The 20478-nt window shown below is 38.8% G+C and overlaps 2 protein-coding genes across 2 annotated transcripts; both read right to left on the bottom strand.

Moving 5' to 3' along the window:
• Positions 1-2847: 2847 nt before the first annotated feature.
• LOC142552530 (uncharacterized) lies at positions 2848-3364 on the bottom strand. Its single transcript, XM_075662218.1, has one exon. It carries the CDS (start codon positions 3255-3257, stop codon positions 3060-3062), a length of 198 nt encoding a protein of 65 aa, XP_075518333.1. The 5' UTR covers positions 3258-3364; the 3' UTR covers positions 2848-3059.
• Positions 3365-18340: 14976 nt separating this feature from the next.
• LOC142552529 (uncharacterized) lies at positions 18341-19036 on the bottom strand. Its single transcript, XM_075662217.1, has one exon. It carries the CDS (start codon positions 18943-18945, stop codon positions 18511-18513), a length of 435 nt encoding a protein of 144 aa, XP_075518332.1. The 5' UTR covers positions 18946-19036; the 3' UTR covers positions 18341-18510.
• Positions 19037-20478: the final 1442 nt, after the last annotated feature.

The raw sequence follows: 20478 nt of genomic DNA, 5'->3' as shown, positions 1-20478 counted from the left end.
TTTAATTGTTAAAAATTTGATAGACAAAATAATATATAATTTTTTTATATTTTTTTATCAGTAATAGTTTCACTCAATCAAGACAAAAAAAAATCATTTTAACGATAGAAAATTGCTAACTTCATTTAAACGTTATCTCAAATAATATAAACATTTTTTATATAAACTTTTTTATAATAATATTTTAAATTTAAATATATTTATTATATTATATCAATAATAATATTAATAATCATTAAACATTAATATTTATTAATTTTAATTAATAATTATTAATTATATAAAATAATATTATATGCATCGAACATACCCAAAAAAAATTTTTTAAAACTTTTTTATTTTTGAAAGCCATTGAAATGTGCCATTTAATCACTCGATGGCCCACGTACGATTTCACTTCATTTCAATGTCGGAAGCCATTGACATGGAAATGTGTAGAAGCCACCCCTCCACCGCTGCCAAACTCCGACACATGTGCACCACCGCGCACGCAACCGCACTCTCCTCCGCGGCGGCGTGTGAGTCGTACTCTTAAATCAATAATATATATCTCAATTTTTATTAAAAAAAGAGATAGAGATATAAAAAAAAAAAAAAAAACATTCTCAATATAATATAAATTAACCATTCAACGCGATGGAGTTGAGGTTTCGGAAAGGTCAAATTTATCACAAATAAAAAAAATTATTCTTTTATAAAAAAAATACACTTGGACGTCAGTGCGCCAGCTCAGCTAGCCCTTAGGCACCGCATTGGTAAGTGTTATAACATCCATCACCTCATCAAAAATCGTGGGATCCACATGTCACATACACATTACATTAACACATCTATTCTCTCACATTCATTTTAACATTAACACTCATTATTTGTAGGTCCCGCTGTCCACTCATTCATCTTATTCTTATTTTACATTAAATAAATTCAATTTCAAATTTTTTAAGAAATTTAAATTACTATTTTATATTATAATAATTTATATATATATATATATATATATAACAACGTTTAGCGACTGGTTTGAGACGCTTTTGAAGCAAATAGCGACGGTTTTTTCAAAGCCGTCGCTAAATGTTCAATTTTCATAAATAATTCAAAATACGTGGGACCCGCATGTCAGCAAATCGACGACGATTTCTATAAAGCCGTCGCTAAGTGTGCAATTTTTTAAGAAAAATAAACTGACACAGGTGCGTTCATACAGATGAACGCCCCACACCCTCTCTCATGTGAGTGTTAACTACCTAATGTGGGTACCCTTACACTGCATATTATTAGAGAGAAATGTATAAAAGAATTTTCCTACGCCAAAAGTCGGATGAACTTTCTTTTCATCATTAATAGATATAAATTTTAATAGGCCCAAAGTCCCAATAAATAAAAGCCTACTTTATGGTTCATTAGTTTAATAATAGCCACAATTTTAAAATTTAGAATATATTTTTTGAAAAGAAATTGTCTTAAATTATATTAACATTTTTTTATTTAAAGACTATAAATAAATATATATACAAATTGGTACATTCAAAAAACACTTTTATAACCGTCTTGATAATTATTTTAAGGTAAAAACTTGTGTGAGATGGTCTCACGGATCGTATTTTGTGAGACCGATATTTTATTTGGGTCATCCATGAAAAAATAGTACTTTTTTATGGTGAAAATGTTACTTTTTATTGTGAATATCGGTAGGATTGACCCGTCTCAAAGATAAAGATTCGTGAGATCGTCTCACAAGAAAACTACTCTTATTTTAAAACCAACCAAAATATATTCATTTCGGATTTTACTATATACTTTTTTTCAAACCAAAAGGATTTATAATTATTCAAACTTTCACTTGACCTGATGAAATAAAATCCAAATCATACAATAATTAAATAATTTTATTACGCTTAAACTTCAATTATACACGTTTAATTTTGTAATATCTAAACTTTAATCTCCATCTTCCCCAAAATTTCACGCTTGTTAGAAATTTAGAACCTTAACTAGGGTTAGCTTGAATTAACAAAGTAAAATCAAACAGCTGAATAGAACGTCATCATTAAAATTTGTGCTTCAAAATTTCTGATATATTCAGTCGAGTCTACATTGTCAGGGATAAATTAAGAAAAGTTATAAAATTCATCATATAAATTATGTATTTATTTTTAGTTATAAAAGTGGGGAAAATTATCTTAATACAATTAATCGATCTTCTTTTCATTTTGATCATTTTATCGACGTATTAACAAAACATCGATAATTGATAATGTGATGTTAAATATTACTGATATGATATAAGAAAATTGCTGATATGATATCAGACGTTAACATTTAGGTGTAAGAAGAGGAAAAGTGTAAATAAAGACTAAATCAAATTTTACCCAATTATTAGACCAATAACGAAAACATACTAAATTATAGGGATGAAATTGGTGAGGAATTTTTCACCATTTTTTTTATAATAATAAATATTTTTTTATATATAGTACGCACTTCGTTTCTAGTAAGAGATATGCACTTAATTTAAAACTTTTTCGCTAAAAATAACTTGTAATTAAATTATTATACTGTCAATTTATTAAATTAAAGTAAGATACCGAAATTATTAATAGGCCAATAATATTAATTTACACTCACATATTTATAATTCAAATTCGTCGTACTATATAATTGATGAAATAAATTATATTCTGAAATTTAAAAGATACACGAAGAGATATTCATAATATGTAAAATAAATAATATTATTTAGAAAATTTGAAAAATAGATAGGAGATTAAAACAAAAATAAAGGTCAATATATTGTTAATTTAATTCAAAAGATATGACTGCATGAACCCAAAGCATTGAGACGAGAGAAACCCGTAATCGGCCATAAAATCCAAAATCTTGCACACTTTCTTTATTTTACAGATGTGATTCGAATTTTACCAGTTCATAAAAAGTGAATCGATTCCCAGTACACATGACCATAATATATATATATAAATACATGTATATATATATATATAGATAGATAATATATATGTATAGAGATGAAGGGGATAAGATGAAAAGCAGGCAATAAATTATCAAGCCAAGTAAGATGGCTTGCCGGGGAGATCGGCGGATTTGAGGGTTTTCTCGATGATCTTCCGAGCTTTCCGACTTCGGATCTCGACCTTAACGCTCGCGCTCTTGTCCATCTTCAGGTATGGTTTCTTGGATTTCTTCAACGATCGAACCTTGGACTTTATGGACTCCACCAGATTCTCCAGCTGAATCGCCATTTTTGCGAGTCTACCAGCACCAAAAAATTACCAGTGAGAAATGAAAGGTTAAATGGTTTGCTTTTTCTTTGCTGTTTAATTAATTCGGGTTGAGAAGTCTATACTAGCATGAATTATATAGTAGGCTTGGTGGGAGTACCGGTCTTTGTGGTCTATTGGATTTACTTTAATTTACATATTTGACTAAAATTTGATTATATATATATTTAAAAAAAAAGATCGACTCGAATGATGTGTATGTTTTCTTATTTTCTTTATGAATTTGACTTATGCTAAAATCGTTTATTTTTTTTATGTAAAACTTTGCATGGTCTATAGGTAAAATACTTTCTTTAAATGTAATGTTTCTCTACCGTGATTTGTAAGCCAGAGGCAAATATTATTTAAAAGCTTACAAATTTCAACATGGACGTGGATGTGGAATTTTAACGTGATATGTCGGAAAAAATCATCAGGTGAAAATTGATATTGATTGTTCTCAAACTCAAATGTTGACATTCTGGTCTCAAATGAGTAACAATTATCAACTATTTAAATATTGTGAATCTAAATTTAGAGAAGAGACGATTAGATATTGTGTGATTGAACAATTTTAATTTGATTTTTGTAATAAATTATCCTTTGTAAATTAGCTTTCAATAAGTGTCAATCCTTCTCTATATTAAATGTATCTGATGAAACACACTAAAACGTATTATTAAAAAATTAGTTGTTGAACAAAAAAATTATTTAAAAAATTTAGTATTTTAAATAATGGAGTTTCTTTGTTTTCGGAAATTTGGAGTGATTATTGATAAAGTTGTTCGTATGAGTATTACATAATTGGATTGATAGTTCTTAAAACATTGAAAAAATATTGCTTGCATATAGATGTTTTAATGAACAACATACGGTACAAAATTGATACCACATGGATGGGCCCACTACCCTTGTCCCATCCCTAGCCCAGATGGTAGCCCAAATGGAAGACAAGCTCATCAAGGGTCCATGTATCCTCCTATAAATACCAGGTTTGAGTGTTCGGTTGATTCATTCACTATATTGTTTTCAGCAGCATCCTTAGCTGCTCCCCCCATATATCCTCAGTCTCTGACTTGAGCGTCGGAGGGGCTACGCCAGGACACCCTTCTGGCCCCCTCCTAACGATCTTATTTGTGATTTCAGGCTCGGGACAATTTCGAAACCCTGCGTCTGTACTAGTGACACTTGCTGGGAGTGGACTCTAAATTTCCCGTGGGTATCACTTGGCGCTGTCTGTGGGAAGTTTGAGCTGAGACGCAGAGATGGCAGCTAGAAGAGGAAGCAGAAGAACTAACACAACATCGTCGCATCCTCAGATGGGACCCGAACAACCGTGTCTTAAGACGAGGCAGGAACAACCTCGTCAAGAGACGAGAGCCGAGCAGCCCCTTCACGAGACAAGGGTCGAGCAAAACCCGTCCCAATGAGAATGTGGGGAACTTGACCCTGGAACAGCTGGGCCAATTTATCACCCAGACAATGGATGAGGCCATGAAGAGGAATCAAGAGTCTATGTTTGTAGAGGAACAGGTCGCCCGTCAGGAGCGTGAAGAAAATGTTGAAGTCCACCAGAGCAGGGTTGAAGAGACGCATCCCCTCCAAAGTGAGGAGATTAGTGAGATGGGGGAGATGTGGAAGAAGATACGGAGGTTGAGAGAGCAGGTAGAAAGCAGGGCGCCGGTACCCAAGAAAGGAAGCCCTTTTCACTAGCCATCTTGGAAGAAGGGCTTCCTCCAAATTTCCGACAATCAAACATTGGAGAATATGACGGACATACAGACCCCGAAGAACACTTGAGGAGATTTGAGAATGCGGCTCTGTTGCACCAATATTCGGATGGAGTTAGGTGCAGGGTGTTTCTGGGCACGTTGGTAAGGTCAGCCCAACAATGGTTTAATACCCTGCAGCCCAACTCCATACAGTCTTTCGAAGATTTTTCTGCAGCTTTCTTGCACCGATTTGCCAGCAGCAAGAGGCACCAGAAAAACTACTTGAGTTTGTTTGTAATGAAACAGCAAGAGGCTGAAACTTTACGGGAGTTTGTCCAGCGCTTCAACAGCGCAGCGTTAGAAATACTAGCGGCTACCCCCGACATCATGATAAGTGCCTTTACCCAAGGGCTGAGGGGGGAGAATTCTTCAAATCGCTGGTCAAGAAACCTCCGTCGAGCTATGATGACTTGTTAGCTCGGGCGGAAAAATATGTAAACTTGAAAGATGCCCAACGGTATAGAAGGATGGAAAACCGACCCAGAGGGAGTAGGGTGGAGGGAGCCGAGAGAGGCGGTAAGAAGAGAGGTGCAGGTGAGAGGGAGGGGACAGAACCAGAAGTAGAGGACAATTCTCATCACATGTTCCTCTGAATAGGAGTCGGGATAAGGTGAGGGAGTCAGGGGAGAGGGGGGAGAAGTCGCAGAGGTGTGAGAGCAGTGCTCGACCTCCGTCGCGGGGTAGACAAGAAGGATCCTCGTCCAGGAGTGAACTGAGATCTCGTCCATCTTCTAGGCGGGGTCGAGGCCCTCCATGGATACATCAGAGGATCAAGGAGCCGAGGAGAGAAGGTCGAGGTTAGGATGTCCCTCGGGAGCCCGCTGAACCGAGGAGGGGAACAAATGAGGATAACCACCTACGAGAGGAATGATTCACATGATCTCGGGGGGTGATACTGATGGAGATTTCGGGCGAGCGTGAAAGGCGTATGGCAGGAGGTTGGAGAATTTTGAAATATCTAGGGGTGCGGACTTACCCCAGGATCCTGTCATCAGTTTTGGACCATATGACCTCCAAGGCATTGTGGCTCCTCATAACGATACCTTGGTGGTAACGGCCACCGTTGTCAATTACGATGTGGCACGAATCTTTATTGATAATGGAAGCTCTGTTAATATCATGTTCAAAAGCACTCTGGATCAGATGAAGGTTGAGGGATTTGAGTTCGAGCCAATCTCTACTCCTCTATATGGATTTGCAGGACATGCCATCCCGCCGCTCGGTCAGATTGTCCTTCCTCTATCTTTGGGACATGAGCCTCGGCGGGTAACAAAGATGACAACATTTACTGTGGTGGACACCCCATCCGCTTACAATGGAATTCTGGGGCGGCCAGCCCTAAAGGATTTCAGAGCTGTAGCGTCCACGTATCATCAGAAGTTGAAGTTTCCTGTAGAGAAGGAGGTTGGAGTCTTATGCGGGGACCAGAGGGTCGCGCGTCGGTGTTATGAGGCAATAGTGAAAGAAGAGGGAAGAGGGCGCGTGTAGAGGTCAATATGATTAGAAGGGGGCGAAGCGGGTTGCCCGTAGTAGTGAGCGATGTTCATGAGGTGATAGATGAGAAGTCGGAGATCGTGACAGTGGGACCCGACAAGAAGACGCAAAGAATAGCCCCTGACCTTGACCCAGAGGTCAGGGATGAACTCATTACTTGTTTACAGGCTAATCTCAGCGGGTTCGCTTGGTCAGCCCAAGATCTCACAGGGACGAGCCCAGATGTAGCAGAACACCGATTAAACATCTTACCAAGTTCTCGTCCCTTGAAGAAGAAGAGAAGACACTTCGGGCCCGAGAAAGATATAGTTATAAAGAAGGAGGTGGGATAATTGCTCAATGCTGGGCACATTCGAGAGGTGCAGTTTCCTACTTGGCTCTCGAATGTCGTTCTAGTTCCGAAGAGTTCAGGAAATGGAGGATGTGTGTGGATTTCAGAGACCTCAATAAGGCATGCCCTAAAGATTGTTATCCTCTGCCTCGGATAGATCAGTTGGTGGACTCCACAGCGGGACATCAATATTTGTGTATGTTGGATGCTTATCAGGGATATCATCAAATTCCCTTAGCTGTGGAGGACCAAGATAAAGTGAGTTTCATCACCCTTGAAGGAACTTTCTGCTACGTGGTCATGCCCTTCGGACTCAAAAATGCCGGAGCCACGTATCAGCGATTGATGGATAGAGTCTTTTCTGAACAGGTGGGAAGGAACGTCGAAGTGTATGTGGACGACATCATGGTAAAATCTAAGGATTCAACCAAGCTCATACCTGACTTAGTGGAGACCTTTTCCACCCTCAGGTCTTATGGGCTAAAGTTGAATCCTCAGAAGTGTATCTTTGGGGTGAGGAGTTGGAAGTTTCTGGGTTATATGGGGATAGAGAGGGGGATTGAAGCTAACCCCGAGAAAGTTCAAGCTATCCAAGATATGGCCTCTCCCCGGGGACCCAGAGATGTTCGGCAGTTGACAGGGAGGATTGCTACATTGGCACGTTTTATCTCGAGGTCCGCCCACAGAAGCTTACCGTTCTTCCGAACTTTGAGAAAGGCGAAAAAATTTGAATGGGATCCAGCCTGCGAGAAAGCGTTTGAAGAGTTGAAAAAATACCTTGCTGAGCTGCCTGTCCTGGCCAAACCAGCGGCATGTGAGCCTTTGTGGGTATATTTATCTGCCACTGAGGAAGCTGTGAGTTCGGTCCTTGTCAAGTTGGAGGGATCAACTCAACAGCCAGTCTATTATGTTTCGCATGCTCTCAAGGGGGCAGAGATCAGATATTCAGGGTTGGAAAAATTGGCATTGGCTTTAGTGATGACAGCGAGGTGCTTGAGACCCTACTTCCTATCTCATCCAATTGTGGTGCTAACTAACAGTCCATTGGGCAGAATCCTCACTCATTCCGATATGTCTGGCCGTTTGGTAAAATGGACTACTGAGATGGGAAAGTATGACATCCAGTATGAACCAAGAATATCTATCAAAGTACAAGCCTTAGCCGATTTTCTGGCTGAGACTGTGCATCAGGAGAATGAAGACCCTTGGAAGGTGTATGTGGATGGTTCCTCGTCGAAGGATGGAAGTGGGGTGGGAGTAGTATTGATTTCACTAGCTGGGGAGGAAGTGAAGTTGGCTGTAAGGTTGAACTTTCGAGCATCCAATAATGAGGCAGAGTATGAGGCTGTGTTGGCAGGACTTTGAGCAGCCAGAAATGTGGGAGCTACCCAGGTACTTATTTTTTCCGACTCGCAGTTGGTAGCACAACAGATGAAGGGGATATATGATGTCAAAGATGAGAAGCTTATTGAGTATGCTCGAGAAGTGGACAGAGTCCGAGAGAAATTCACAGAGATTACATTTGAACAAATTCCCAGGAAAGAAAATGAAAAGGCAGACACTCTAGCCAAAATGACTGGAACAATGGGAAGTTGGAAGACTAGAGATGTGGTATTTCAAGTTGAACTCGCACATCACACGAGTTCACCCGTAGTTGAACAGGAGGGGGTGGATTGGAGGACTAGCATAGTTGATTACTTGAAAGAGGGAAAGCTTCCTGATAACCCTTGCAAAGCTCGTAAGCTGAAGACAAAGTGTTCGCATTATGTGATGATCGGAGAAGTGTTGTATAGAACGTCTTTTGCAGGGCCGCTTCTTCGGTGTTTGAGTTACCAAGAGGCTGATTATGTGCTCCGAGAAGTTCACGAGGGATGTTGTGGAAATCATTTAGGAGCTTATGCGTTGGCGAGAAAAGTGTTACTCGTCGGTTATTCTTGGCCCTCAGTGCTGCATGATGCTCAGGAGTTAGTGATGTCTTGTGATAGTTGTCAACGTCATGCCCGGTTGCATCACCGGCCGACCGCGATGATGAAGGCTGTCACGGCCGCATGTCCTTTTGACCAGTGGGAAATAGATATTGTGGGACCTTTTCCTATAGCTCCTGCTCAGAAGAAGTTCCTATTGGTAGCAGTTGACTATTTTTCAAAATGGGTGGAAGCAGAGCCTTTGGCCAGAATCACTGAGAATGACGTCCTGAAGTTCTTGTGGAAGAGTATAGTATGCAGATACGGAAGTACCTAGGAAACTGATATCCGATAATGGGAGACAGTTCCAAGGGGCCAGGATCCAAGCTTAGTGTAAAGAGATGAAGATCCAACAAGTCTTTACCTCTGTAGCTTACCCACAGAGTAATGGTCAGGTGGAGGTGACTAATCGGACACTGGTGCAGGGTCTAAAGTTTCGACTTGGCAAAGCTAAGGGCAATTGGGTGGATGAGCTACCAAGTTTCTTATGGGCATACCGAACCACTCCGAGGGAAGGAACCAAAGAAACTCCTTTCAGTTTGGTCTACGGTAATGAGGCAGTGCTCCCGGCTGAGATTGGGTTGGAATCGGCAAGGGTAGTGTTTTATGACGAAGACAATGATGCGAGATGCGCTACTGACCTTGATCTTTTGGAAGAAAAGAGAAAGGCTGCCAGCATTCACATTGAAGCTTATAAAAATCGTATTGCACAGTCTTATAATCGGAGAGTCATTCAGAGGAACTTCCAGGTAGGGGACTTGGTCCTGAGGAAGGTGCAAGAAGAGCAGAGAGGAAAGTTAGACCCAAAGTGGGAGGGTCTCTTCAAAGTTATTGAAAGGCTAAGCTCTGGAGCCTATTATTTGGAGAATGCGCAAGGCAAAACATTGAAGAGGCCCTGGAACGCTTATCATCTTAGAAAATATTATCCTTGATTTGATTGTTGATGTATTTCATTTCGAATTTTCCTATTTAATCATTTGGAATTCAATAAAATCAAGTTCTTTTTTTAAATCAATTAATGTTTTTGTATTGTGAGGGTGATAAAAAAATTTTATTTTCCTACTAAGGCATCGCCTAGTAGAGGAGTAGAGTCCAGGAGAAAAATTTTATTTTCTTACTAAGGCATCGCCTAGTAGAGGAGCAGAGTTTGGAAGAAGAGAAAAAAAATTTTATTTTCCTACTTAGGCTGTGCCTAGTAGTGGAGCAGAGTGGGGGCGGGGAGAATTTTATTTTTCTACAAGGCATCGTCTAGTAGAGGAGCAGAGTTGGGGCGAGGAGAAATTTTATTTTCCTACTTAGGTTGTGCCTAGTAGAGGAGCAGAGTGGGGGCGGGGAGAAATTTTTATTTTTCTACTTAGGCTGTGCCTAGTAGAGGAGCAGAGTGGGGGCGGGGAGAATTTTATTTTCCTACTAAGGCATCGCCTCGCCTAGTAGAGGAGCAGAGTTGGGGCGGGTATAAATTTTATTTTCCTACTTAGGTTGTACCTAGTAGAGGAGCAGAGTGGGGGCGGGGAGAAATTTTATTTTCCTACTAAGGCATTGCCTAGTAGAGGAGCAGAGTTTGGAAGAAGAGAAAAAAATTTATTTTTCGACTTAGGCTGTGCCTAGTAGAAGAGCAGAGTTGGGGCGGGGAGAAATTTTATTTTCCTACTTAGGTTGTGCCTAGTAGAGGAGCAGAGTGGGGGCGGGGAGAAATTTATTTTCCTACTAAGGCATCGCCTAGTAGAGGAGCAGAGTTTGGAAGAAGAGAAAAAAATTTTATTTTCCTACTTAGGTTGTGCCTAGTAGAGGAGCAAAGTTGGGGCGGGGAGAAATTTTATTTTCCTAATGAGGCTGTTTCTAGTAGAGGAGCAGAGTTGGGGGTGGGGAGAAATTTTATTTTCCTACTAAGACATCGCCTAGTAGAGGAGCAGAGGGCAGGAGAAGAATTTTATTTTCTTGCTAAGGTATCACCTAGCAGAGGAGTTAGAGGGTGGTAATGTTGAATTTTTATTTTCCTGCTAAGGTATCACCTAGCAGAGGAGTTAGAGGGTGGGGATGTTGAATTTTCAGTTTCCTGCTAGGGGTGCTAAGGTATCCCTTAGCAGAGGAGTTAGAGGGTGGGGATGTTGAATTTTCAATTTCCTGCTAAGGTATTGCCTAGCAGAGGAGTTAGAGGGTGGAGATGTTGAATTTTTATTTTCCTGCTAAGGTATCACCTAGAAGAGGAGTTAGAGGGTGGAGGTGTTGAATTTTTAATTTCCCGCTAAGATATTACCTAGCAAAGGAGTTCGTACCATGTCGATTTTATTCACCCTAGTGGTTTAAAGGCATCATAGATAAATTCAGAAGAAGCAGTGAATGCAAACACAAAATACTCAATACGACAGAAAACGAGTTTGTACATGCTAAAAGTGCGCGAAAGGAAATAATCAAATGTAAACATCACAAAAGTTGCATAGTATTACGGAAAGTAAAGCAGTGCAGAAAATAGCTGAATATGGCCCGAAGGCATACAATGTCTGCGTAAATGAAAAATAACACAAGTAAAGGAGCTCGGCCTAAGAATCGGGAGGGAGAATCGCTACGAAAGCATCAATGTCGATGAAGTCAGTAGGTGCGCCTGGCGAAGGATAGCCCTGAGCCTTGAAGAGGCCGACTGCACCCTCGAAACCACCTCCAGAAAATGACAAGCTTTAGGAGCGCAGATATCGTTGAACTCCTCAGACTTGAGGAATTCTTCCTTGAATGCAGAGGCTTCGGAAGCGTGTTGAGCCTTAGCGTCCTTGAGGTCCCTACGGATTTGTGCTGCTTCAACTCGAGCATTCTTTAACTCTTCCTTCAGCCTCTAGTTCTCCATCACATTGTCATCTGTCAGTCGCTGAAACTCTTGTTTTCTTTCATAAGCTCTTGTTTCTCCTTCAGAAGCTCGTCGCCTCGAGCTTGGGACTCCGAAAGCTCCTTAGCGTGTGTCGCTTTCATCTCACCGATAGTAGCCTGGAGCTGTTCACGAAGAGCCATGCCCACGCGTAAGTCTTGGCAGGCAGTAGATCGAGTGGCGTTGGCACGCTCAACCAACTCCCCTATGTACATCATGCCATGGATAAGTAGATAAGAGTGAAAAGGTGAAAAGAAAATCATACATGTATTGGACATCAATCTAGAGACTAGAAAGAGAAATATACCTCAGTGATGCTGCTGCATGTACGGCGAGTGAGGTCAGACCACCCCATTGAATTCATGAACGCTGCATCCGCGTCGAAAGGAAGCTGATACATTATCTTGTGAGCCAGCTGAGTCGGACCCCGCCCCACGATGGCCGAATCCGAGGTGTATAAAGGATGTACCCCCGATTCAAGGGGAGACCCCTCGTCTGACTCGGACCCTTCTGGAGAAGAGACCGATACGACTGAGATCTCAAAAATCTTGCGCTTACCATGCTGTGGGACTGATGGGCTAGGATCAGTGGACACCTTCTTCTTATCAGACGGAGGAGGAGGCCTGGCTTGGGGAGGTGGAGGTGAAGCTCACTTTGGGGCGGCTTGGGAAATCCTACTCTGGCTAGACTCACTAGACCCGCTGGACCTCTCGGAACAACTCGAGTAACTAAACTCGGAATCGGAAGAAGAGGTAAGTATTAAGGATAATCAAACAGGTAAAGGAGAGAACTGACCCGAGTAAGGCGCGGAAAAATACTCGAAAGATAGGACCGCAAGAACTTACAAGTGCTGAGCCCGGGGCGATCGTGCGCGCGCGGGCAGGCGCGCTGGCAAGGGCGAGCGTGGCACGGCGTGGGCGAGCACGCGGAGGGGGGGGGGGGCGAGGGCGAGCGTGGCAAGGCGTGGGCGAGGGCGAGGGCGAGCACTCGGCACTCGGGCGAGCGTGGCACGGCGGGGGTGAGCATGCGGCGTAGGGCGCTCGGGCGAGCGTGGCACGATGTGGGCGAGCACGCGGCGGGGGGCGAGGGCGAGCGTGGCACGGCGTGGGTGAGGGCGAGCACTCGGCGCTCAGGCGAGCATGGCACGGCGTGGGCGAGGGCGAGCACTCGGCGCTCAGGCGAGCGTGGCAAGGCGTGGGAGAGGGCGAGCACTCGGCGCTCGGGCGAGCGTGGCACGGCGAGGCGAGGGGCGAGCGTGGCACAGATGGACGAGCACGCGGCGTGGGCGAAGGCGAGCACGCGGCGTGAGGCAAGCACTCGAGCACTCGGGCGAGCGCGGCGTCGGGCGAGGGGCGAGTGTGGCACACGGCGTGGGCGAGCGGGCGAGGGCTCGGCATGGGCGAGCAGGCGAGGCTTCGTGGGCGAGCGTGGGGAGGAGGCGACGCTGCGATGGTGGAGCGTGTGTGAATTGCAGAGGAAAGTTTTGTGGGTGAAGTGAGAATGAAGTGAGGAAGGAGTCGATATATATAGGGGGAGCCCAAATCTTTCCTTTAAGAACAAGATTGTGATTTGATTTGATATCTTTTCTTTCAGAGCAGGATTACGATTTGATTTGTTTCCAAATCTTTGGAGACTGACAAATGGCAGAAAGAAAATGCACGTCCATCACCCTTGCGAATGATCCCCGTAATTTTCGCAGCGGTGGACATCGTTCGTTAACGGCAAACGAAATAAATTTTTCTAATACAGTACGTACTCGTCGCCGAGAAACCAAGGACAACACAACTAATCCAACTTTGAACCTACGATTCAGTTCGACTCGGGAGGGGGAGACTGGTGATACCCCATGGATGGGCCCACTACCCTTGGCCCATCCCTAGCCCAGATGGTAGCCCAAATGAAAAACAAGCCCATGACGGGCCCAGGTATCCTCCTATAAATATCAGATTTGAGTGTTCAGTTGATTCATTCACTATATTATTTTCAGCAGCATCCTTAGTTGCTCCCCCCATATATCCTCAGTCTCTGACTTGAGCGTTGGAGGGGCTACGCCAGGACACCCTCCTGGCCCCCTCCTAACGATCTTATTTGTGATTTCAGGTTCTGGAAAATTTCAAAACCCTGCGTCTGTAGTAGTGACACTTGCTGGGAGCGGACCCTAAATTTTCCGTGAGTATCAAAAATATTTATCAACTTATATTTGTTATTTTAGAATAATATGATTTAATTTCTCAAGTTTTTTCAATTTTTCATAATACTAGTGCAAATACTTCTAGGATTAGTGAACTTAGATATATATATATATATATATATCATCACTATGTAACAAATTTTTTCGTATTAGGTTCACATGTCATATTTTTAATCGTGTGTTCAAGATTAAAAAAATAAGAATCATCAATTAAACCAATCAAAACTGCAGTTCATTATTTATTGACATATCCCCAAGCATGAACGTTTTGAATGGGACGTTCCAACATGTTGAAGAGTAGGTCTCTTGTGAGACGGTCTCACAAATCTTTATCTGTGAGACGGATCAACCCTACCGATATTCACAATAAAAAGTAATACTCTTAGCATAAAACGTAATATTTTTTCATGGATGACCTAAATAAGAGATATGTCTCACAAAATATAACTCGTGAGACCGTCTCACACAAGTTTTTGTTCATGTTGAAATTCAACATATAAATTGTCATTATCTTATTTTGAATATAAATATTTATTATTTTTATTTTTTAATTAACATATTCAATCTCGTGATATTTATTTGTTTGCAAATCAATGGAACTTATGTACTAGTATTTGTGAAATTTTAAAAGTGTTTAATGATGCTAGTGACCAATTATCTGGTGTTTATTATCATATTGCTCATTTAGTTTTAACACATTATTGCAACATTGTATGTATTTTTAATTAATATATTAAATCTAGTTATAATTATTTAGTTCAATGTATTTATTTTATGAAATCAAAATATGAAAAACATTTTTTAGAAATTCCTAAAATATTATTATTTGTTTTTGTTTTAGATCATATACTTAAATTAGATAGTTAACAAGAAATGCTAACATAATATTATGATTCTTTAGAGTCTAATACTAAAACAGTTTCATTTATCTCAATTATTTTGTTTAATATTATAACTCATTTATATGATATTTATAATAAATATAACACCAAATATGGTGAAAAAATTGTTCTACATTAATCACAATTCACTAACAATATACCAGAACAAGTTGCGCTGAGTTGCATTCCAATCAAGATCTTTAGAATTGTTGAAGGGACCTATCACGAGAGGGCGAACGAAAAGGTTCTAGGAGGCACTGCATAGATTTATGAGCAATCAAGAAGAACTGACAAGCAAGGTGCCAAAAATTTAGAGAGAAATGAGCAGAAGTCCTCGTACACACACATATATACACACACACTCATATAATAGTTGCATCATATTTCATTTATAGAAAATAAATATAATTAATAACAACCAAAATGGGAAACACAATTATTAATTAATTGCAGCCGGGAATCATCCGTGCTACGTCAATTATATTATGGTAATAATATAATTCCGCCTCAGTTTTTATGCGTAATGGCAATCACCATAAGCTGCAATACATCAACATAAAAATAAAAATTAGGTTATCAAGAAAAACTTATGATGTATATACTAAAAAAAATTGTGTTACTCATTATCCCAAATACTGTATAAATGCTAACTAACGCAACAGAATTTCATATATGCTAAATCCCATAAAGAATTTTAACATCAAAATTAATCGAATTCAAGAATTTTCCAATTGATTTACACGAAAAGATTCTACAAATACTATATATACTAATTCAAAAAAAAATTAAGACATACAAGTTAATCCCATCAAACTAAAGTTCAAATTCAAGATTGTTCAAATTTGCCTATATTTTAAAATAACGATACAAAATGTATGCGATATCTTAGGATTTTTTAATTAAAATCCACGATGTATGATAATAAACACAATAACAAAATCGAAAGAGAGATTTTATTTTTTACATGGATTTAGAGACCAGTCCGTGACACCAAGTCCCTTCCAACAATCGCCGGTCACACGATAGTAGGAATTGAGTACGAAGGAGGCATGGTAGCGCAATTTGTTGGGCTCATAGCACTTTCCCCTGGCTTAATCGGGTCACAATTTACAACCGAGGAACACGCGAAGTTGATAAATTTTAGCAAATCACGGTCAGTGGCAAGGCGGTTCACCAAGCACCATGTACGTGCCTGAAATATAAATTTGAAATAATTATTTTATAAGAGTAGGTATCTTGTGAGACGGTCTGACGAATCTTTATTTGTGAGACGGATCAACCCTACCGATATTCACAATAAAAAGTAATAATCTTAGCATAAAAAATAATATTTTTCATGGATGATCTAAATAAGATATCCGTCTTACAAAATACGACACATGAGCAGGGGCGTAGCCAGAATTTCAAAATATGGGGGGCTAGAAAATAAAAAAAAAATTAATCTAGAAACCAATACAATATTTTCCACATGAAATAAAAATTAAGTGCAAACCACGATTTTCACAATATAATCATCAAATCTAGATAAATATTTTCGAAAAGTTCAAATATTAATCATATAATAGAGTACGCATAACAAAAAAAATACAACTTACGCCAAAAGAGGCTAAGTTTGAGTTTTTTGGTTTTCAATGTAGATCTTGAACTTGACGGAAGAGGATCATTTGAAGTTTTTGACAACTGCTCATTGTCTTTTTGGATGAAATAATCAGTAATACTTCTTTTTGACATTTTGATTCACCTATAAATAAAAAAAACCTATAAACGTCATTTTATTTCACCTAAAAGATAACTCTTCATTTAAATTAAAAGATTGAAAAAAAAAACAATTTTGTCTATCTTTTGAGTAATCAAACATCAAAAATACTAAACAGATAATTCATGATGATAGGATTTCATAAAAGAATACAATTAATTTATTGCAAGTTTTTAATTTTGAACCCAGAATAGACCAAACTCATATTCAAAAACACTAGAAACTACAAGAATCTTGGGGAAAACATAAATCAATCAACCCCAAATAATCTAAACTCGAAATCTAGCAAGAATCAAGAAGAATTATGCTTAAAAAAATATTAATTAAATTATTAGAAAGATACTTGACAAGTAACAAGAATTTAAAAGTAATGGGTAAAAAGAGCATAAGAAAGATGGAGAAAATTGGGGAAAAAAAGAAAAAGGGGCTGTGAGAGAGTTTTTTTACTCCAAGGAGATACCTGACAAGGATCGAAGGAGGTTAATAATTGGAAAGGAATTCCAATTTCCACGCCTAAACTGTGAAAGAGTTTTTTTACTTTTTCTTTTTTTTTTATTTTATTTTGTAATATATGGGCTTATGGCTATATATATATATATATAAAAACTAAAATCTCAAGCCCAGCCCAGTCCAGCCCAGCCTTTACTCTAGATACGTCTCTGTTCATGAGACCGTCTCACATAAGTTTTTGTCATTCTGTAATTGTGTAACCAGCAAAGATAGCTAGGAAGAAAGAAAAACACAAAAATCAAAGTAAGAACAGTAGTAACTTACTGGTTTTTGGGTATGACATCTTTCTGCAATGACTGGCGAGAAAGATTGAAACAAGAAGCAAAGATATATTTTTCTTTGCCATTTTTATTTGTATAAAGAATTGCAAGTTCTTTTTAATAAAAAAAGTGTTGCAAGTTATATGGGTTTTAATAGTTGCGAAATTAATTGCATAAATCTTTTCGAAAACCGATCCTTGAAAACTCTTTGAATTTCGAAATACCTTAATTAGTCCCTAACTAAAATCAATTTTCTTTCTGTGGGAATGAGATCATCTGCTAAAATGTGTTAACATGGCTGAAATAGTACTTTGAATATATATAGCAGAAGAATATATATATATATATATATATATATATATATATATATATATATATAAAAGTTAATTGAGTAGGTTTCTTGTGAGACAGTCTCACGAATCTTTATATGTGAGACGGATCAACCCTACCGATCTTCATAATAAAAAATATTACTCTTAGCATAAAAAGTAATATTTTTTCATGGATGATCCAAATAAAATATCTGTCTCACAAAATACTACTCGTGAGACCGTTTCACACAAGTTTTTGCCAAATTAATTAATTTACATAATCAGAATGTTATCTAACAAAATATCTTGAATTTTTTTTATTTTCCGAATCATAGATATTTCAAATATACATCATAGAGATTAATACTTCCATTCAAAAATTTAAATTTAGATACCAAAAGCTGACAAAAAATAAATTATGTGGCCAAGAAAACCATCTTCTTTTTCGTCATAATTTGCTGCATGGATAAGTGTTGGGCCAAACTCTGTTGGGCTTTGACTGGTGCTCCAAAGAAGATGGTCCCTCAAGACCAATACTCCGTTCATTCACTTCTCTAGTAGCGTTGGAGGAGCTCAAAACATGGTCCAATAGCAGAAGTTTAACGAGAGGACTGAGTTCTACTCTTATTTTTGTTTGTTGATTTCGAGCTCCAAAAACAAACATTATTTTAGTATCCATGAATTTGAGTGCAATTTGTAGAGATTAAATTAAAGATTTTGAACTTTAACAAATCAAAATTAGGCATATGAATACAGAAGTTTATAAAACATTCATTAATAATTACAGTGCCGTCGTTGTAAGATCGAATGGAGGCAAAAAAAACCAGCTTTACAAATTCCCATCGACGACTATTTCGACACACTAATCCCTCTGGGGCAAAACAACAAACACCTTCAACGCAACACTACTATCCTCGGCCATCGGCCTCGTACCCTCCGCCCATCTCACAGACTTTATCCCAAACGGCTTTCTCCACCGGCACAACTGACAATCTGGGCTGCCTGAACATACCGAATTCCATCCCTTTCAAGTCCCTCTTCATCTCTGCCAAGCCCACCGCCGTATTCATCTCCCCCACCATCTTCACATCCACAGCGCCGCCGCCATCGTCGTCCTCGTACCACTCGCGCACCACAGAGACCACCCCCACCACGCGACGTGACTTGGCGCCGGAATGGTAGAAGAAACACAGGTCCCCCAACCTCATGCTGTTCATGTTCTTCTGCGCTTGCCGGTTCTTCACTCCGTCCCACTTCGACAAGCCTCCGTTGGCAGCTTGGTCATCCCATGACCACTCGCCAGGCTCCGTCTTCAGCAGCCAGTAATTCCGAGCCTTCCCCATTTCTTCAGAATTCCTCTGGAATTTTCTACTAGTTTTGTTTTCGTCTGACAATGATTCTCGGCACTTTGATTATCTACCAGGCGGAAGTTGTAAGGGCACCCACCCACATTGGTTGATTAATGGGTGTTAATAATACCCATTAATTTTCGTCCACCAATGTGGGCGCAAGCATGTCAGCCAAGAAATTCATCAGAATGAACGGCGTTATTTCGAAATTTGCGACGGTTTTTCGTAAATCATCGCAACTTTGCGACGGTTTTTCGTAAACCGTCGCAAAGTGAAAAGCGTCTGTTTTTTTAAAAAAAAAGGTCGTTATTTGCGACGGTTTTTTAACACTCGTCGCTATGTGCGACGGTTTTTCAACCGTCGCTAATTATCACCAACGGCTATTTTCAAACGGCAAAATTATGCACCAACGGCTATATTCGATTATCGTAATTCGTTTTCTTTGTATTTTATGTTTTTTTTAAAGAGATTGTGTTGAATAATATTTTAAATAAAAGAGTCCAACTTTTTTTTCATTTCTTAATAATATTTTAATGAATATTGGAATTAAGTTATTTTTAAAATAATAATACTATTTATTTTTAGTAATATTTGTTGTAAAATTTTAAAAATATTAGAAAGATATTGAAATATTAAAAATAAAAAAAATGAGTAAGTGGACAGTGGGACCCATAAATAATGAAAGTTGAAATTAAATGAATGTGGGTGTGTGTTAATAATGGGCAAGTGTTAATGTAATGAATATGTGGCTCGTGGACTCCATCATTTTTGATGAGATGGAGAGTTATTAACATGGATTAATTCCAACGGATGCGGATGCCCTAAAAGCGGGATATGTTTTTGGCGCGTCTTACTAAAAATATTAAATCATTAACATCGTTTTTCAAAAAATCTTAAACTTGGGGATTATAATTTTTCTCGGGGTTAGGGTCCCCTCCGAAACCATACCCATTTGGTGATTAATTTTCGGGTTCGGGTTCGGGTTCGAGTTCAATTTTTTTTCCTAAATCCTCAAAATAGTTCATAACGAATACGATGATATTATATCAATCTTCCGACACACCTCCATAATAATATTAATATTATAATTAATAACAATAGTTATGTATCGTTTGGTTTGCTATATTATTTATTTATATTTTTTCATATTTTTATATAATTTAATCTCGTGTTTGCTAAATCATATTATTTATTTATCTAACAATCATTTATCTTATATCAATCAGTTATTTCACATCAATCATTGAATTGAAATTACAATATTAACTTTAATAAATAATATTATAAATATTTTCAAAATAACAAAACGTTAATATCAAATTATCTCAAATTTAATTAAATTAATTAATCAAAACAAATATTATATTAACTATCTTTTTTATATATTTTATTATTAAAAATATTACTTATTTTTATATTATTTGTCTTATGTCACAAAGCAAAGAGTACCATGCAATAACAAGTTTAGGTTCGGGATTTCTCGAATCCCAAATTATTTTTGAAGTAGTGATTTGGACAAAAATTGAA

Source organism: Primulina tabacum, chromosome 8 (genome assembly GCF_025594145.1).
Source record: "Primulina tabacum isolate GXHZ01 chromosome 8, ASM2559414v2, whole genome shotgun sequence".
Taxonomy (NCBI): domain Eukaryota; kingdom Viridiplantae; phylum Streptophyta; class Magnoliopsida; order Lamiales; family Gesneriaceae; genus Primulina; species Primulina tabacum.
The sequence above is the reverse complement of the archived record's forward strand: the minus strand, read 5'-3'. Positions and strand labels throughout refer to the sequence as shown.

Coding starts and splice junctions, on each gene's coding strand:
- LOC142552530 (XM_075662218.1), bottom strand. CDS start 3,257: ATGGCGATTCAGCTGGAGAATCTGGTGGAGTCCATAAAGTCCAAGGTT.
- LOC142552529 (XM_075662217.1), bottom strand. CDS start 18,945: ATGGGGAAGGCTCGGAATTACTGGCTGCTGAAGACGGAGCCTGGCGAG.